This window comes from Dothidotthia symphoricarpi (genome assembly GCF_010015815.1).
Source record: "Dothidotthia symphoricarpi CBS 119687 unplaced genomic scaffold P153scaffold_5, whole genome shotgun sequence".
In the NCBI taxonomy this organism is placed as follows: Eukaryota; Fungi; Ascomycota; class Dothideomycetes; order Pleosporales; family Dothidotthiaceae; genus Dothidotthia; species Dothidotthia symphoricarpi.
The window spans coordinates 264,443-281,008 of record NW_022985012.1 but is presented as its reverse complement, the minus strand read 5'-3'; the positions used below and the strand labels follow the sequence as shown (position 1 = coordinate 281,008).

The 16,566-nt window shown below is 51.9% G+C and overlaps 9 protein-coding genes across 9 annotated transcripts; 6 read left to right on the top strand and 3 right to left on the bottom strand.

The window, feature by feature from the left end:
* Window positions 1-88: 88 nt before the first annotated feature.
* On the top strand, window positions 89-847 carry P153DRAFT_334270 (RING/U-box). Its single transcript, XM_033665602.1, has 4 exons — window positions 89-304; window positions 353-384; window positions 432-495; window positions 547-847. The coding sequence occupies exons 1-4, from the start codon at window positions 163-165 to the stop codon at window positions 627-629; spliced, it is 321 nt and encodes a 106-aa protein (XP_033526324.1). The 5' UTR covers window positions 89-162; the 3' UTR covers window positions 630-847.
* Window positions 848-959: 112 nt separating this feature from the next.
* P153DRAFT_334266 (uncharacterized protein) lies at window positions 960-1,965 on the top strand. Its single transcript, XM_033665601.1, has one exon. It carries the CDS (start codon window positions 985-987, stop codon window positions 1,825-1,827), a length of 843 nt encoding a protein of 280 aa, XP_033526323.1. The 5' UTR covers window positions 960-984; the 3' UTR covers window positions 1,828-1,965.
* A 42-nt stretch (window positions 1,966-2,007) lies between these two features.
* Window positions 2,008-2,987, bottom strand: P153DRAFT_181613 (uncharacterized protein). Its single transcript, XM_033662374.1, has one exon. The coding sequence runs from the start codon at window positions 2,913-2,915 to the stop codon at window positions 2,187-2,189; it is 729 nt and encodes a 242-aa protein (XP_033526322.1). The 5' UTR covers window positions 2,916-2,987; the 3' UTR covers window positions 2,008-2,186.
* Window positions 2,988-4,874: 1,887 nt separating this feature from the next.
* P153DRAFT_364401 (uncharacterized protein) lies at window positions 4,875-6,753 on the bottom strand. Its single transcript, XM_033667595.1, has one exon. The coding sequence runs from the start codon at window positions 6,691-6,693 to the stop codon at window positions 4,981-4,983; it is 1,713 nt and encodes a 570-aa protein (XP_033526321.1). The 5' UTR covers window positions 6,694-6,753; the 3' UTR covers window positions 4,875-4,980.
* Window positions 6,754-7,701: 948 nt separating this feature from the next.
* Window positions 7,702-8,640, top strand: P153DRAFT_274811 (Metallo-dependent phosphatase; the record flags this gene model as incomplete). Its single annotated transcript, XM_033662931.1, has 1 exon — window positions 7,702-8,640. A coding segment is annotated over one exon (939 nt), but the record flags the coding sequence as incomplete, so codon positions are not given.
* Window positions 8,641-8,858: 218 nt separating this feature from the next.
* Window positions 8,859-11,738, top strand: P153DRAFT_364400 (uncharacterized protein). The gene has a single exon (XM_033667594.1). It carries the CDS (start codon window positions 8,959-8,961, stop codon window positions 11,344-11,346), a length of 2,388 nt encoding a protein of 795 aa, XP_033526319.1. The 5' UTR covers window positions 8,859-8,958; the 3' UTR covers window positions 11,347-11,738.
* Window positions 11,519-12,373, bottom strand: P153DRAFT_181049 (DUF1748-domain-containing protein). The gene is made up of 5 exons (XM_033662372.1): window positions 12,274-12,373; window positions 12,111-12,180; window positions 12,023-12,062; window positions 11,928-11,970; window positions 11,519-11,832 (listed from the first exon to the last, which is right to left on the bottom strand). The coding sequence occupies exons 2-5, from the start codon at window positions 12,114-12,116 to the stop codon at window positions 11,691-11,693; spliced, it is 231 nt and encodes a 76-aa protein (XP_033526318.1). The 5' UTR covers window positions 12,117-12,180; window positions 12,274-12,373; the 3' UTR covers window positions 11,519-11,690.
* Window positions 12,374-12,422: 49 nt separating this feature from the next.
* Window positions 12,423-14,721, top strand: P153DRAFT_364398 (pyruvate kinase). Its single transcript, XM_033667593.1, has 4 exons — window positions 12,423-12,853; window positions 12,911-14,149; window positions 14,205-14,286; window positions 14,334-14,721. The coding sequence occupies exons 1-4, from the start codon at window positions 12,843-12,845 to the stop codon at window positions 14,583-14,585; spliced, it is 1,584 nt and encodes a 527-aa protein (XP_033526317.1). The 5' UTR covers window positions 12,423-12,842; the 3' UTR covers window positions 14,586-14,721.
* Window positions 14,722-14,807: 86 nt separating this feature from the next.
* P153DRAFT_364397 (mRNA triphosphatase CET1) lies at window positions 14,808-16,373 on the top strand. Its single transcript, XM_033667592.1, has one exon. It carries the CDS (start codon window positions 15,041-15,043, stop codon window positions 16,166-16,168), a length of 1,128 nt encoding a protein of 375 aa, XP_033526316.1. The 5' UTR covers window positions 14,808-15,040; the 3' UTR covers window positions 16,169-16,373.
* The last annotated feature ends 193 nt before the right edge of the window (window positions 16,374-16,566 follow it).

The window sequence follows — 16,566 nt, the reverse complement described above, 5'->3', positions numbered from 1 at the left end:
TTGGGCCCGCCTTCCGTCATCCGCGCCATGTGGGGAGCTCCCGGTCGCCTGTGCTCAAGCTCAAGCTCAAGCTCAACTCCGCCCTGCTCACCGCTCTCAACTGCCGACTCTTTCACTTGGTTGTCCCCACCTCAGACGAGATCGCCAACCACGATAGATATCATGAAGGTCACGATAAAAGAGTGGAACGCCGTCGCCGCCTGGCGCTGGGACTTGCCCGAAGACGACGTCTGCGGTATCTGTCGAAATCCTTACGACAGCACCTGCTCCAAGTGCAAGTTTCCAGGCGACGAATGCCCGCTACGTATATCAGACCGTCTGTTACACTTGAATACGTGCTAATGTGTTGCAGTCCTCGGAGAGTGTAATCACTCTTTCCATATGGCAAGTTCAGTCTTGAGCTAACAAGCACCTAACTAACAATGATCAAGCACTGCATCTTCTCGTGGCTGAAACAAGAGAGCTCACAAGAGAAGTGTCCCATGTGTCGACAACGTAAGGTATCTCTCCTGAAGTTGCTTTCGCCTTACTGACCTGCTCTTTCAGCGTTCAAGTCGAAGAGTCAAGACGCGGCGCCTGTTGTCGAGAACCAGGAACTAGTCCTGGAACCGGATTCTAGCCCGAACTGAGTCCGATGCGTTCAATACAGGACGCGATGGTGTTTTTGGACGTGTAGTTGGCGTTTTGAATGTACGTTGGGGTTCTATGACGGGTTCACCAGGATCTGATATCTGGTGTCTCGAGCATCGTACTTGAACTATAACAGCATCACTGGCGTTTGAATGATATCCACGAAGGTTTACCGTACGATGAAATCGGAAATCATGTCTTTTGAATAACTGTTTCCATTTTCCCAGTCACCAGAGACATCCAGCATCCATATGCACGGACTAGTTCCAATTGCGCTAAGCGTGATCTGTCTTGCATGAGCCTCATGCATCTCACGAAGCTCCAACCCTGCAACATCAACTCCAGCCTTTCAACATGTCCACAGATCCCAGCTCCTTCCGGTCATTTTCAACAGTCCAACCAGCGCGCTCACCACGCTCATCGCCTCGTCCACAATTTCAAACCCAGCCTCAAGATGAACTACCCGCAGAACAGCAGCCTGAAGAAGCATCAGACGACGACGAAATACCATATCCAGAACCCAGTTCCGAACAAACCCTCTTACCACCTCCAAACCTCAGACCATTCTTCACTCTCATAGAAGACATATCGTCGGGCGAGTACTACCATCCATATGTCCATTATGTCTTCGCGGATGACGATCCGGTCATGGTAACCGCTGCATCCATGCGAAGTCTGGGCTTGGATGATACAAAGTACCTGCCCCAGATCACGCCAGAAGGCGAAGATGGGCAGCAAGTGGCAGAGCACGATGAGCCAGATTCACAGGTCGAATCTCCCCTTCCGCCGCCCATACCGGGCGTCCGGGAACACTACCTCATAGTCGACGTTGGCGCCGATGGACGCTCGATCGTAGATGCAAAATCGCTGTCGTCAAAGTGGCAGACGACCGTTGTCAGTACACGGACGACTCCTTCTTTTGACGAGAGCGAGCCAGACCAGGGGTATATGATTCGGATTGAAGGCGTGGAGGTAGCAGGCAGGAGTAAAGGCAAGGACAAGGGTCAGCCTGGTGATGACAAACTAAGCAAGGCGAGAGAACAGAGTCAGGGGGATGTTTTTGAAGCTTTGGATTCTTTGGTTCAAGGTATTGAGGGGGGCTTGGAGGTGGCTGGGAACATTGCCGGTAAGGGGCTGAAAGAGAGTGAAGAGGTGGGCGAAGCAGATGTGGCGTATGATCTCGAAGGGACTCAGTGACCTGTAGACAGACTTGTTCATTTGTATTGTAACAGCGTGGCGTTGATCAGATTGGGCTAGAAGTATATGTATGAATACCTTTTGCAGCTATCATCGATGTAGGTCCTGTGGTTTCCTAGTAAACCAGTAATCGGAATTATATATATCCTTATTTCTTGTCTTGCTTGAAGCAACTATCCAACAACAGCCTCTCATCAAATACCAAACTTTTCTCGCAAGAACTCCTTCACCTCCGGATTACCGGAACCCATCTTCTCCGGAGACGGGAGAGATATGACTTCAAGTCCATTCAGAGACCGGGCCCTGCTTACTAGAAGACATATCAGCACGTTCCTACTGAAGAAATATGAATGTATCACTTACATGCCACGTACGCCTGGCCTTCTTCGAAAGCCTTTGCCAAATCGACTCTTACTCTGTTCAGCGTCATGCCCTTTCATGGTAGTTAGTATGGCAGCTTCGATAAACGTATATGAGGTGCTTACCTGGCTCTTGTGTGTAGTCATGGCCCATGCTGCCATGACGGGAATCTGAGTTCGTGAGAGCAGACTATATGGCGGCTCATCGCCTAGCTCGTTCACTGTGCAGTCCGCAAATATTGTCCGGGTAACACCATTCAAGAACGTAACAATCGGCCATTTCTTATACGAGGCTTGCTCGATATAAGCTTTGATCTGCTGTTCACGAAATGCGGCGAAATCTCCAGCAAGTAACGGTCCCACGTGCGTTGGGTCTGACTCGCGATCTTTTCCTTTGCCCACAGCCTTGGGTATCTTAGTCGGATCGTAGTCCTCAAAGCCCTGAATCGTGCCTTGAGATCCATTGACGAGTCCTGCTGCTATGTCGAGATTATGCAGCAAGACTACTAACATGCCTTTCTTGAGTTGGATCTGGGTATCGTATCGATGGTCTCGCAAGGCCATCAGAGATCGTCCGTCGGGTCCAGTGTTTTTCTTCGACTGTAGATTGCCGTGCTTCTCGTTCCACTTGAAGTGATCGAGACAGGCATAGGTTCGGGGCTGAGTGCGCAGTTTGTTGAACATGTCGTCGTTGACGCGTTTGACCTCCTCGCGAGTGGAGAATAGCATGATGGCGTTACGTGTCTGATGTGTGTGGTTCAACAAGAGGTCTCTGTCCTTTGGCAAGAGCGGGTTGCCTATAAAGAATTGGTCAAAATTGGATCGAAGTATAAATCAAATTCTCATGGAATGGACAGGTCTTAGGTACAGCATACGACTGTAGATAACATACCTATTCGAAGTTTCTGTAGAATGTCGATGAACACAGTATCGCTCTGACGATGGATGTTCGTTAGATTCACATGTGCAAAATTACACTCCTGTAACGTTGTCAGATTCAACGCTTCAAGATTGCGGTAGCATTGACCCATACCTGCCATGCTTTGCTTCGAAACGCCCATTTGTCAATATCGTAGTAAGTGCCATGCATACGGCACTTGTACTCTGCACCGTCTTTATACTTCGCGAGTTCTCTTCCACACTCAATACAGTGTGCAAAGGGCTTGACTGGAGGTAGTTGGCAGAACTAATTACATCAGTTGGGAAAGTACTCATGTGAGGAGCTTTACTTACGTCTCCAGTGACAATAAGCTGAACTCCACCAAACGCTTGTTCGTTGTTTCTTGCTTCTTTCATAACGGCATTGAGACGCTCGAAATGGAGGTTCTCGACCATACTAATCTCGTCGACCACGAGAACATCGGTCTCCTTCATTCGTTTTCGAACAAACTTGCCATGACCGGCGGCTCTCAGTTCTTTTAGAGGTTTCTTATGATGATCAGGTGTCCATCCTAATTTGATCAGCATCGCACCGCCAGAAGACAAAAAGGGGATACGAACCTGCATACGTCCACGTTGTAGATCCATTTATATCGAGGGCGGCTCGACCTGTTGGAGCGACAATATCAACCTTCAAGCCTCTTTCCCTGAAACGCTTGACAAAATCCTTCAGGACTGTGGATTTACCGCACCCTGCCGATCCTGTGTAGAAAACATTACGTCTGCTCAAAATAAGATCCACTAGATCAGCCTGCTCTTTGCACAGTACTGGTTCAAGTATAGGCACAACATCTGCAGCTGGATCATCCGGCTTGGCTCCATTTGGGGGTAGTATTGGATTTGGAGCTGCAGGCTGTGGTTGGTGCGCGTAACGTGATAGATTTGGGACTTTACGAGGAAGAGAGGCCTTAGCATCCGCTTCTGGACTCGATGGTATGTCAAGGGGATTATTATGTGTCCCCTGAGGTGGTAATGAGTAGTCTGTAGAATATTGCCGTTGTGGGACATGCGATTGAACGGATGGCTGGATATATGGATGGTTGATGTCATCGTCCACTAGGTTGATCACTTCACGCGACGGTGCTACGGCCGGGAGAGGAAGGCGTTGATGACCGTAATGCGAAGAAATTGCAGTTCTTTGCGCATGCAGCTGTGGATCCAGGATGTTAGTCTCGAAACTGCCATCGTAGGTAGGCGGGACAGCATATGCAGACTGTCTCTCCTGATACCAAGTTGCGCCGGGTAGATATGGCAAAGTGGGAGGGTAACCTAAGTGGTTTGTGGGCTGAACAACGTGTGATTGCGGGCCGTAAGCGACTGCGTCGGGGACATGAGTTGTCGAAGAAGGGTGATAGACCGTTGGCTGTGGCGCATGTGGGTAATAATGTTTGTCTGCCATGTCGTGCTGCACGTTGGAGTGTTTTCTCTTCTTAGAATTGCCCTGCTGGGCTTCCGAATTGGCTGCTTCCATGGCGTATGTGTTCTTGTAGTTTGGTTGTGAAGTGGTGAGAAATAGTTTTGACACACAATTGCCATCGAGTCGAGACGTTGGGTGCACAGGGATGCGATCGACATACGCGTTCGCGAACCGGGCGCGCGGCGCACGCGGATTCACGCGCTGAATTAGATCCCGGAAATGTGGGGTCGGCAAGACGCCGTTGCTTGAAATTCTCCATTTGACTTAGCTATGCAGAATGCAGAATGAGCACGAAAGGGGTTCACGCAACGATCTTACACTACAACACAGTGTTATATAAAATGTGCTTGGATTTGAAGACTTGACAAGGTCGTCGTCAAAGTAGTTGTAACGCATGGCTCTGGATCATCCATGCTTTATGTTTCAGATGAGCATTCGTCATGGTCCTGTTCTACTTTGCTCTCTTTCCTGTTTGAAATCCAAAACCTTCTCGCTACCTGCTTTTGACCTTCCATGACCCAGCCAGCCAGGTTTTACAGTAATGGGTTGCAAAAATCCATCAATGTGTACTCCGCCAACTGTCCGTTCCTCGTTGGTTGAATCATTATCTCGGGGGTCGTATCCGTGAACCCTCATACAATGCTCTATTACACGATACGGTATAGCGAAAGCCTGCGCATGACCCCAGCAATCTGTATGGGGGCAGCGCAGAGTACCAACCTGGAAAAGAGGACGTTTGGGCGGGGCAGTATGCGCAATAGACAGGTCACCCGACGCCAAATTGCTGGAAGGCGTGTAATGTACTGGTTCTGTGACAGACTTCGTAGCGAGGCTTTCGTCGAAGGGGACGAATGACATGCTTTCTCCAAACAGGGCAGCGCAACGCTGAGCCGTCCTCATAAGCGCTTGCTCATTCCAGCATTTCAAGGCTGCAATTCCAAGCACCTCGCTCCAATCCATGAGTCCTGCTGTTCCTGAATAGTCGCGAGGGGCCGAAGCACTATCCTCGCTTCCGGATCGGCTGCGTTTGCGTCCGTGTGGAGAGCTCTGAGTCACATCTGAATTGGAGTCATTGTCCAAAAGGTCGCTATGGTCGTCGGTAGACTCCTGCCCACTTCTTGAAACAGATCTGGTTCTTGCTGAGTTCTTGCGAGATGCCGAATGAACGCTTGGTTTACGGTTCGGAGTGCCTCTTGATCCTGGTGTTGAAGAACGACTAGAGTCTGGTTCTGTTTGCTCTGCGTCTGACGTGAAGTCGCCTTGAGATGACTTATCGCTGTACGCGCCTCGACCGTAGTGGTTGAGACGAGTTCGGCGCACGGCTAGTGCAAGTTCGTCCACACTACTGAGAATCGAGTGGATTGTAGGCTGCAGAATCCTATATGCTTGCGCATCGTCAGCAAGGACAGTCGGTTCCGTGGTAGGCTCAGTCTGTGGCTTCCTGCCGCGCTTCTTGCCGTGGTTGCGCTTCGCCTCCTTCGCTTCGTCGTCGGTCTGGGGTTCTGCGTTGTCTGTTACGAGGACATCGTCATCCTTCACTTTGACATCTGCTCGTGAAGCAGATGGCATGTCATCACCCGTACACCTTAGACTCCAACGCTCTTTTGCTAATCGCAAGAAGGTTGCCAATGTTTCTTCTTGAAGCTCATCCCCTGAATGTTGAGTTCTTGCTGGGGGCAATGGCCAAGCTGTCCAGTCTTTCGATGGCACCAGCTCCGTCTGCGTTTTCCTTGACCAGTGATGCTTGCCCTGCCAACTCTTCAGTGCCGCGGTCTCTCGCGCAGGCCGCCGTACACGACGTTTCAGAGCATGTGCGTTGTACAAGTGTGCGGCAAGATCCGTTTCTTGCATGTGGTCGAGCGACGCGGCGATCTCGCGATCCACTAACGTGTGGCCCTTCCATGTTTGCGGGTGTCCAATGTAGCGATTGGGACGTGTTCGCTGCTCGTCGGCCGATTGGTCAATCTCTGGTTCGCTGTCGGTCCACGGATCATCATCTGCATCTGATTCTAGTGGGACGGTAGGGCCTAGCGCATTCTGCGCACTTGGAGGGCTGGTTGGGGCGGCGACAGACAGCAGCGGTTGCGTGGTGGGTGGTGCATAGTCAGACTCGGAGTCGTATATGCTGCCATCACCACCAAACAACGACATCCTGATTCCAGTAGGTGTCAACGCAAGGCAGTGTTTGAGGTTTAGAGTCCATGGCTTTGTTGCGGTGCAAGAGTCGCGGCGGGGTCCTCGAAAGTTCGAGCGAACGAACGCGTTCTCACGTGGGGCGCTAGCCGAACCTTGCACTCTCCAGACTGCAATCCTCCTCTGCAATACATGCTATTCTTGCTACATTCGGAAAGTTGTATGTCAATGTGTTATCAAACCCTACCAATAGGATATGTTTGGCCTGTTTGAAAATGCTTGGTATGCGCCAAAATTGATGAATGGCTCATGTTGGTGGAGCGTACCACAGTTTCTCCTGTCACGTCCAAAGAAAACCTTTCACCACAGATATTCTGGATGAACATATCTGCCTACAATGTTGTTATTGTTCTTATTGGTCATCTTTCTATTCATACTCGCCAGACAGAAACACGGTAGGATTTCAACATGGGATAAGAGCTGAAGCCCTTTACACATAAATACTATCAGTAGAAGTTCACAGTAACAGTAACTAAGAAGCAGAGCTCATCAATCGACCCTTAATGATATGACTGGTTGCTTGATGTACTGATGCGAGTACACGTGTTCGAACGTCTATTTGGTTTCCCAAATTTGGGTCATGAAAAACTCATAATGTTGTTATAAATTTTTCAACCAAGTCAAATACTCCACTAGAGGCTTATTTGGAACCGATCATCCATATATTCTCACTCATTACTCAGTCATTGTAGTGGGTGATGTGGGCCATAGGCATCCTTTAGGTTGGACAGAGCTATTTTGGTTGACAATGCCAATGAATATAACGGCTCATTTAGTCAATAATAAAACAGGGTTCATCTTATTGTCAGAGTTGTACCATGGTTTGCCTTTGAGGGACTAGAAGTGAAAGTATAAAAGGTAATTCCGCCCCTGGATTTACTTTCTTCAGGAACATCTTTTATCACACATATCACAATCATCATGTCTTTCCGTTCCAACAAGCGATCTCGCTCCTCATCTCCACCGCCACTATGCCCCTCGAAGCGTTCGCGAGCGGAGTCACCGCTACCGATCCCGTCTGTACGACTCCTCATTATGTCTGACACACATGGTGCAGAGCTACCATCTTCACTGCCAGAATGCGACGTACTCCTGCATTGTGGCGACCTGACCGAAGATGGATCACCGGATAGTATATCTGCTTCACTCCAAGAGTTAGGGAAAGTGAAGGCAGAACTCAAGCTTGTAATTGCTGGAAATCACGACATAGCCCTGGACAAGGCATACTACCTGTCCGAAGGTGGATCGAAAGCCGATGTTGAAAAAGCGCAAGCACTGGTCTCCCCCGATCAGGTTTCCGAAGCCAGCAAGCTCGGAATCACGTTCCTCTCTGAAGGCACTCACACCTTCACTATTTCCTCTGGCGCTAGCTTTACCGTATATGCGTCACCATATACACCAGCATACGGAGCTTCGGGCTTCCAATACAGTACCGACGAAGACCGATACAATCCTTCCGCCATTTCGCCATTGTGGGCAAAGAATGTCGGTACCGAAACATCGATCATCCCCGCTGGTACTGATATTGTCATGACCCACGGCCCACCAAAATACGTTCTGGACTCCACAGCTGATGGACAGAGTGCGGGGTGTGAGCACTTACGTCGAGCCATAGAGAGGGTCAAGCCAAAGCTCCACTGCTTCGGGCACATACATGGGGGTTACGGCGCACAGAGGCTCGAGTTCGACAATTCGAAGACTCGAGGAGACTCGGACTCGATTGTTCCGCTCGCGAAAGAATGGGTAGGTAAGAACCAGGCCAAGCGGAAGGGGTTTGCCAGCCTGCCTCCAGGTTCTGCCGAGGAGTTTCGAGGCGGAAAACAGACGCTGTGTATCAATGCAGCGATGGAGGGTGAAGAGGGGCGTTTGGAGAATGCACCCTGGTTTGTCGAAGTACAGTTGCCTTATGAAAAACAACTGTAGGCGTCTAGGTTAAAGTTTGCTGTGACATGAATTTTAGTAATCGATGATTGTATTCTGCAACTCAATTTCATGCCTAGGTAGTTGTAATGATTGTAATGGTGAAGTTCAGTCTGTAGTCCAACTACGTCGTGCGCTAGCCGCCTATCACATGACAGCGCGTCCACACCTGGCGATCGAATGCCGCCTAGATACCTCATCAACTCACACGTGTAGACAACCCCGCATGCGCCATCTCACTAGGTAAATGGCTTGTTGTGCCTCTGTTTGAGTTGCTGTAGTCGCCCGCCGCCATCCACGTCGATGTGGTTCCTCGAACACGAAAGCCTCTTCGGAGGCAAGCGCGTGTGGCTTCGCCCCGGCTCTCAGCAACTGTTTGGCCGGACCAAGACAGATAAGGATGCGACGGAAGGGCAGTCGTGGAAGATCGAAAATAAGGCCGTGTCACGGAAGCATGTCATGCTGAAGGTGCTGGAGCCGTCGCCCGCAGACGGCACGAACCTGCATGCGAGGTCGCAGATCGAGGTCACCGATCTCAGCTGCCGCCAGGGAACAACGGTCGACGAAAAGACAATTTTGAAGAGCCGGAAAGCGGATGACGGGACCATCGCCTACGACAAGTCTGTCCTCAAGGGAACAGAACATACAATTAGACTGGCGCAAGGCTATGCGCCCTTCAAAATTGTATGGAGACCCGTCGTCTTTACGTATGCATCGAAAGAGGCAAAAGACAGCAAGATCCGCAGCACGCAGCTACACACTTTCGATATCAAGACCACGGCCGAGTTCGTTTTTGACAAGACTACCCACGTTGTGTCCCAAAAACGGAACCTTCCAAAAGTCTTGTCGGGTCTACTCTCTGGGAAGTACGTTGTGACCGGAGATTTCCTCGACGCCGTCTTGGATGCTGCCACAGCCTCGGTCGATGGAGCAGGGAACTACGCACCCTCCAGGCTGGAGGAAGATTTTGATGCACACTGGCCCGAAGCAAACGACTATGTTCCACCTGTTGGTGCAGAGCCGGTCGCGCAACCTCACGAGATGCTGAGACCCGATGTTTCGCGCTCGGAGCTGTTCTCAGGATTGACCTTCGTCTTTCTGAACGAGAGCCAGTACAACAGTCTACACCAGCCTATCTCTCATGGAGGCGGCAAAGCGCTACTCTACGACGTGCGACCAGGCGAGACAACAGTGCAAGAATACGTGGACTATGTATGGAGTGTGTTAGGCCTGAAGAAGCCGAGCAATGTCAGTAGGAATAGAATTCCTGTGGTCACAGTTCGTCTGGCATCATATCCTGATGGTATGGAAGACTGGGCTGCCAACTTTGTTACTGGAGTCGACCAGGCTCTCAATCAGCGTTCGATTCTTCAAAATGAGTTTCTAGATGTCATCGTTACAAAGGACATAACATCATTGCGTAAGCCTCCCGCAGAAGTCGACGAAGTTACATCTAGTGCAGTCCAGGTTCTCCCAACGAGGCGTTCAATGCGCGAGTCCACTCCAGCGTCCCAGTCTGGAACTCCATCACAGGCCACCGAATCGCAAGCGCACCCGACGGAAGATCTAGCTAAAACTGTTCCGCGAAAACGTGTACATCGCGCGAAGACTACAAGCCGATTCACGGGCTTCGATGACTACGAGCCGCCTCCAAAAAAAGCGAAGATGGAGGACACTCGAATGCAGGACATTCAGGAATCCACAGAACCGTCTGCTCAAGCTTCAGCACCCGTTCCAACTTCACCGACACGCTTGGATCCATCACCGACAGTTCATGACAACGCAGAAGAACAGGAAGAGGTCATGGACGCTCTCTTCCCAGCCGCCGCAGAAATGAAGCGTCGCAGAGCAGCAACCCGTGCCCCTTCCGCCTCTGTCGAACCCGAATCCGGCGTGCCCGACCAAAAGCCCAAGAGCAGAGGCGTAGAAGCCATGGAGAAGCTCCAGCAAGCAAAGAAGAAAGCGAATAAGGAAATCAACGTCCGCGAACACACCCGCCTCCGCATCAAAGAAGAAGACGACCGCCGGAAAGCAGACGAAGAAAACCTGCGAGAAGCGCTCGAAGGGGTCGATATCGCTGAGATGCGGAATTTGGCAAAGATTCAGGAGGTAGAGATCCGCCCACGGGAGAATAGAGGTACTGCACAAACCCAATCGCAAGGCCGTAGTGAACGCTGGAACCCCGAGTGGAACGGCCGCAAGAATTTCAAGAAGTTTCGCCGACGAGGCGCGGAGCAGGGCGTGCAAACCCAAAAGGTTATCGTCACGCTCGAAGAAGCGCCCCCCAAGAAGGGCTTTGGCGTTGGCGATGCTTTCTTTCTTGAAGACGTGGAGCCCTCGTTTCGATTCAGATCAAGCAAGAAGACTCGAGATGATGATTCTTCGGAGCCGGAGCCTGGTTTCACGAGGCGGAAGCGCACACAGCCGCCTGAGGTGGTCAATGTTGAAGAGAGCGGGCCGGACGACGAAGAAATCCAGGTGCCTGGGACGCGAAACAGCAGCGGCAGAACGCAGAGGATTGAGGAAACCCAGGTCGAAGAGGGTCAGACGCAGACACAGAGAGGCGCGAAGAAGCGGGGCCCTGCCAGTTCTGCGGCAGGTCAACCAGCCAGTAAGAGGGGGAAGGTTAGTAGGAGGGACGATGATAGTGATGAAGAGGAGACTGGGTTTAGATTCAAGCGGAGGAGGTAGTGAAAAGCGACTTCGATTTTGTTCGTTATCTTGTTTCACTGGCGGCTGTCGTGTGGTAGAAGAAGCTCTCGATGTGAACATGGTATGTTTGAGTGCAGAAACGATACATCTCAACAATTGTCATAGTAACCAACACGACGCCCCAACACCGTCCGGTTTGCTGGAAAAAGTCAAGGAGCAGTTTCGTCTCGTTAATCATGGTCTTCGTGCCGCGCTTGCCGACGTGTACAACTTGCCCCCTCTTCACGCCCAAGCCATATCTCCACCAGCCACACAAAGCTGGCCGACCTAACACTGTCTGGCCGTGGGTATTGTCCTCAACGTCCCCCCTTTCCAGCAGGGTTCTACCGCTTTCGCTCGAAATAGGAACTCGATGCGAAAAACGCAACGCTCTGGTCCATGACCGTTTCGCCCACCCATAGGTAGTTATCAATCCATTTCTTCATGCCAGGGGTCTCGGCGAACTGGTCGGGCTTGATACTAGGACTGTCAGCCGGGAGGTGTTAGCCAAGGTTGTTTCGCGGGTGGAGGAGGCGACGATTTGCACATGAAGTCAAATCGTGTAGATGCCCGGTACGTACGTGAGGCCGGTTGAGCGTCGCACGCCAGCGAGGAACGCAGAGACTGAACTACTGTCAGCCGAGAACGAGCGGTCGAGGATTGTATGTGGACGTACTCAGTACTGCATCGAAGGCGTAGTGGGCTACCTTGCCAAGCTGGGTGGTTGTGAGCTATTGCGAAAATGCGACTAGCATGTTACGTACAACCATGTTTTGCGTCTGGTAAAAGGTGGATCGGGAAGTGGACGTTCGGGGCGCGTCTTCTTGCGGGCGACTTGGAAAGATGCGTGAGCTGTGAGGTGGATGGCGTGGTTGTAGCGCAGATCCTCTATCGGTGAAGGGCAGAAGGAAAGTGGCTGGTGCCTGCCTTAGTCAGTCATGCATGCAAGCATGCATGCCTGCATGTGATCGTGTGGGGCGTCCGCCCTTCATCTTCGGGCATCAACGGCGGGAACCGGGTCTCTGGCGTGTCCATGTATATAGGAAGGACGTGCCTCGCTGTGTCACATCTGCCCATCTCGAGATCGTGGTCCCATATCCCTAGAGTGGATCATCGAGACACCACGACGTGATGGCCCACTCACTGGATGTGCGACACACGCCTGGCCCGCCGGCCGCGCAAGAGACTTTCCAATTACCCACTCCACGAACGTTCACGGGCTTATCTGGGCGGGATGCTCTGGTGATATATGATGCAACCGCGTGGGTGGGCGCAGGGTATTGACGTCTTATCCAACAGCCGTCGCCCGTGGTCTTAGCGTGGTCCCGTACCCCTCCAAAGTTCTCAACACGCCAACAAACTCTAGCAGGCCGTCTTAGCAGTCTACGAGCACAAAAGCTGGCCAGTCGCATTTCTTCCAGGCATCTATCTCTCCTTCGCAATTGCACCAGTTCCTCAATACTGTACTGCACAGTTCCCCCGCCCCTACAACAACAATGGCGAATGCGTATGTTCCTGTACCCCGCTTCACTGACTGACCTGCCTGCTGACAGCTTGACTTCAGTCTGGATCACCTCAACTCTGGCAGGACCAGGATCGAGTGGCTCAGCCAGCTCAAGACTGAGTACCAGCCTGCCAAGCAGTACCGACGAACCTCCATCATCGGCACCATTGGCCCCAAGACAAACTCCGCGGAGAAGATCAATGCTCTCCGTAAGGTCGGCCTCAATGTCGTGCGCATGAACTTCTCCCACGGTTCGTACGAGTACCATCAGTCTGTTATCGACCATGCACGCGAGGCGGAGAAGTCACAGCCTGGCAGGCCGCTTGCCATTGCCCTTGACACCAAGGGACCAGAGATCCGAACGGGTAACACCGAGGGCGACAAGGACATTCCCATCAAGGCCGGCACCATCCTGAACATCACCACCGACGAAGCATATGCCACCAAGAGCGACGACAAGAACATGTACGTCGACTACAAGAACATCACCAAGGTGATTCAGCCTGGTCGCACCATCTACGTCGACGACGGCGTCCTATCGTTCGAGGTCCTCGAGGTTACCGACGACCAGACGCTCAAGTGCAAGTGCGTCAACAACGGCAAAATCTCCTCCAAGAAGGGCGTCAACCTCCCTAAGACTGACATTGACCTTCCCCCACTATCCGAGAAGGACAAGGCCGATCTCAAGTTTGGCGTGAAGAACAGGGTCGACATGGTCTTCGCTTCCTTCATCCGCCGTGGTAGCGACATCACTGCCATCCGTGAGGTGCTCGGCGAGGAGGGCAAGGACATCCAGATCATTGCCAAGGTCGAGAACCAGCAGGGTGTGAACAACTTCGACGAGATCCTGAAGGAGACGGACGGCGTCATGGTCGCTCGTGGTGACCTTGGTATTGAGATTCCCCCCAGCCAGGTCTTCATCGCCCAGAAGATGATGATCACCAAGTGCAACATTGCTGGTAAGCCCGTCATCTGCGCCACTCAGATGCTCGAGTCTATGACCTACAACCCCCGCCCAACCCGCGCTGAGGTCAGCGATGTTGGCAATGCTGTCTTGGACGGCGCTGACTGTGTCATGTTGTCTGGCGAGACCGCCAAGGGCGACTACCCCGTTGAGGCCGTAACCATGATGCACGAGACATGCTTGCTTGCAGAGGTTGCTATCCCATACGTCAACGCTTTCGATGAGTTGAGGAAGCTGGCTCCCGTCCCCTGCCCTACCACCGAGACGTGCGCTATGGCTGCCGTGAGCGCCAGTCTGGAGCAGAACGCCGGTGCCATTTTGGTTCTGACAACGAGGTAAGTCTTGTCCCGTGATCTACCTCCAGAGCATTATAATTCTAACGCGCATTAGTGGTACCACTGCTCGTCTAGTGTCCAAGTACCGCCCTGTCTGCCCCATTATCATGGTTACCCGTAACGACATGGCCGCTCGCGTAAGTCTTTTCGCATGATGATAGTATTTTTTCACTAACATTAGCAGTACTCTCACTTGTACCGTGGTGTTTACCCATTCTATTTCCCCGAGGAGAAGCCAGACTTCAAGAGCGAGCCATGGCAAGAGGATGTCGACCGTCGCCTAAAGTGGGGCATCATGAACGCCATCAAGCTTGGTGTTCTTAACAAGGGTGACCCCGTCATTTGCGTGCAGGGCTGGAGGGGAGGAATGGGCCACACCAACACCCTCCGTATCGTCCCAGCAACTGAAGATCTTGGTCTGGACCAGGAGGCATAGAGGTGACATGAATGAGATACGGTTCTGTAGAAGTCGGTGGTTATTCGCATTCTTGCCTGCGCAGACACCGGGCTTGACTCGTAAAGTAATAAAGGTTTCGCGTAACTGGTGCGAGATTGGCAGCAGGCACTAGCGAATGAAGCAAATTATATCAACAGCATTCCAAACAGCTTTCTTATAGTGATATGTTGCTTGCAGTCTCCTGTCTCCTTACCAAGCTGAAACATATCTCCCAAAGAAGCACCACTGGGTTAGTGTGTCTTGGCAGTCCGTACTCTAGGTACACGGGGCGGGCTACAGTGATGCACCGAAGCACAACCCTCTCATCGCCAGCCATGGATATATCTGCGCTAGTGAATCCTCACAACGAGTTACCACGTCGCCTTTCTTCCAACTCACACTCCATATCTGCCGCAAGCCCCATCTCCTCCTCTGCAAAGCACCCGACGCCGCCAATGTCGACTCAGAAGCAAATGTCGCTCAAGCGCAAGCGATACGACCCGAAGCCTATTTGGGCGTATCGCGAGAACGAGGCACTCTCAGCGGAGCTCCAGCAACAAGAGGAGCAGCGCCAGCAGTCGCGTGTACCACCTCCCGCCGTTCAACCACCACCTCAAGCGCCGTCGCTGGCCCAACGAAACGGACCGCCACCCGAGGGTCCTGCGGCGGATGGTCTTAGTGGCTACGAGCGACCCATCTCCGACGACGCGCATATCCACGACGACGTCTCGCGCAAAGTATGCAACTTCATCTGGCTCACAGCTATCAACAACGAACACGTGCGAAACGCGATCGCGGAATCCCCAAACACACAACTCGAGGTTGAAGCGAGATGGGGTCAGATCCTGGACAGACATAGCAACTCGCGTTTGCGCGGCTTCCACGAAACAGAGTGCGTCATCAGGAGCGCAAGTGTGGATGCTATCTTCGAGAGCACAATGACTATGGAGCAGCACAGACGCATGAACATGTACCTCAACAACCAGGTGCAGAGATCGAAGACGCCCGGAGCTCCGCGCGCGGATATTGGCTATGCACATACAAGAGAGATTGACACATTGTACGACCTCGACCAGGGAGCTCTCGACCAGCTGCCTCCGTTGACAAGAAGCTTTATTGGACAAGCAGGCGGTCGCCAGCGTATTCGCGTCACCCGAGATGCGAAAACGAACAAAGTCATAAGGAAGCTTATCAAGCACCGGATAGCGAATCTCGAGATCAGTTCACCGCAGACGGAGTGGGATTACCGTATCGGTATCAATCTCGAAATCGAGTACCCTGGATCTACAGAGGGTCTGACACCCGTCATAGAGTCGGGAAAAACGCTTGAGAGCATGCAACGTCAGAAGGACCGCATGTCTTATTCGTGGATGGGCGCATACCAGATCGATCTCACGCAGGTTACCCAGGGACAGAGCAAGAATCACGAACTGGAGCTCGAACTTAGCTCGGATGTGTTGCTGGACAATGCAGATCGGGTGAAGAGGAAAGAGGCGAACAGCTTTGAGCCCTTGATTAACGGTATGATGAACAACTTGCGAGTGTTGTCGCGAGAGATGACATCCGGACCGCCGGGCGCTTGAGAAGACTTTAATTTGTAATTGACTGTATAACTATTTTGTGATATGTTTTGGCGTTTACATACGCAGCGTAGTGCTGGCTAGCAGCACCTGGTACGGAGTTTGGCTCCTTGATAGCATGATACCCCTTCTGTCTGCATAATGTATGCAGCAGTCAGCTAGACAAATGGCATGTTATGACGCGACATGCATAATATATGTGAAAGCCAGGCAAATGGCATGTGTCGACGCGATGTATGAATGTCTTATGTCAGCAATGTCATCACGAGCTTGAAACTCTCGGAACCCCAAGCTCCTACACGCCTCCACGCCATCCCATCACCCTTGCAGCTTCACTTTCCTGTCCTTCCTTCACTGCCACGGCCACTCTAGTGTTCCGCACTGCAAGTCGCCCAAACACG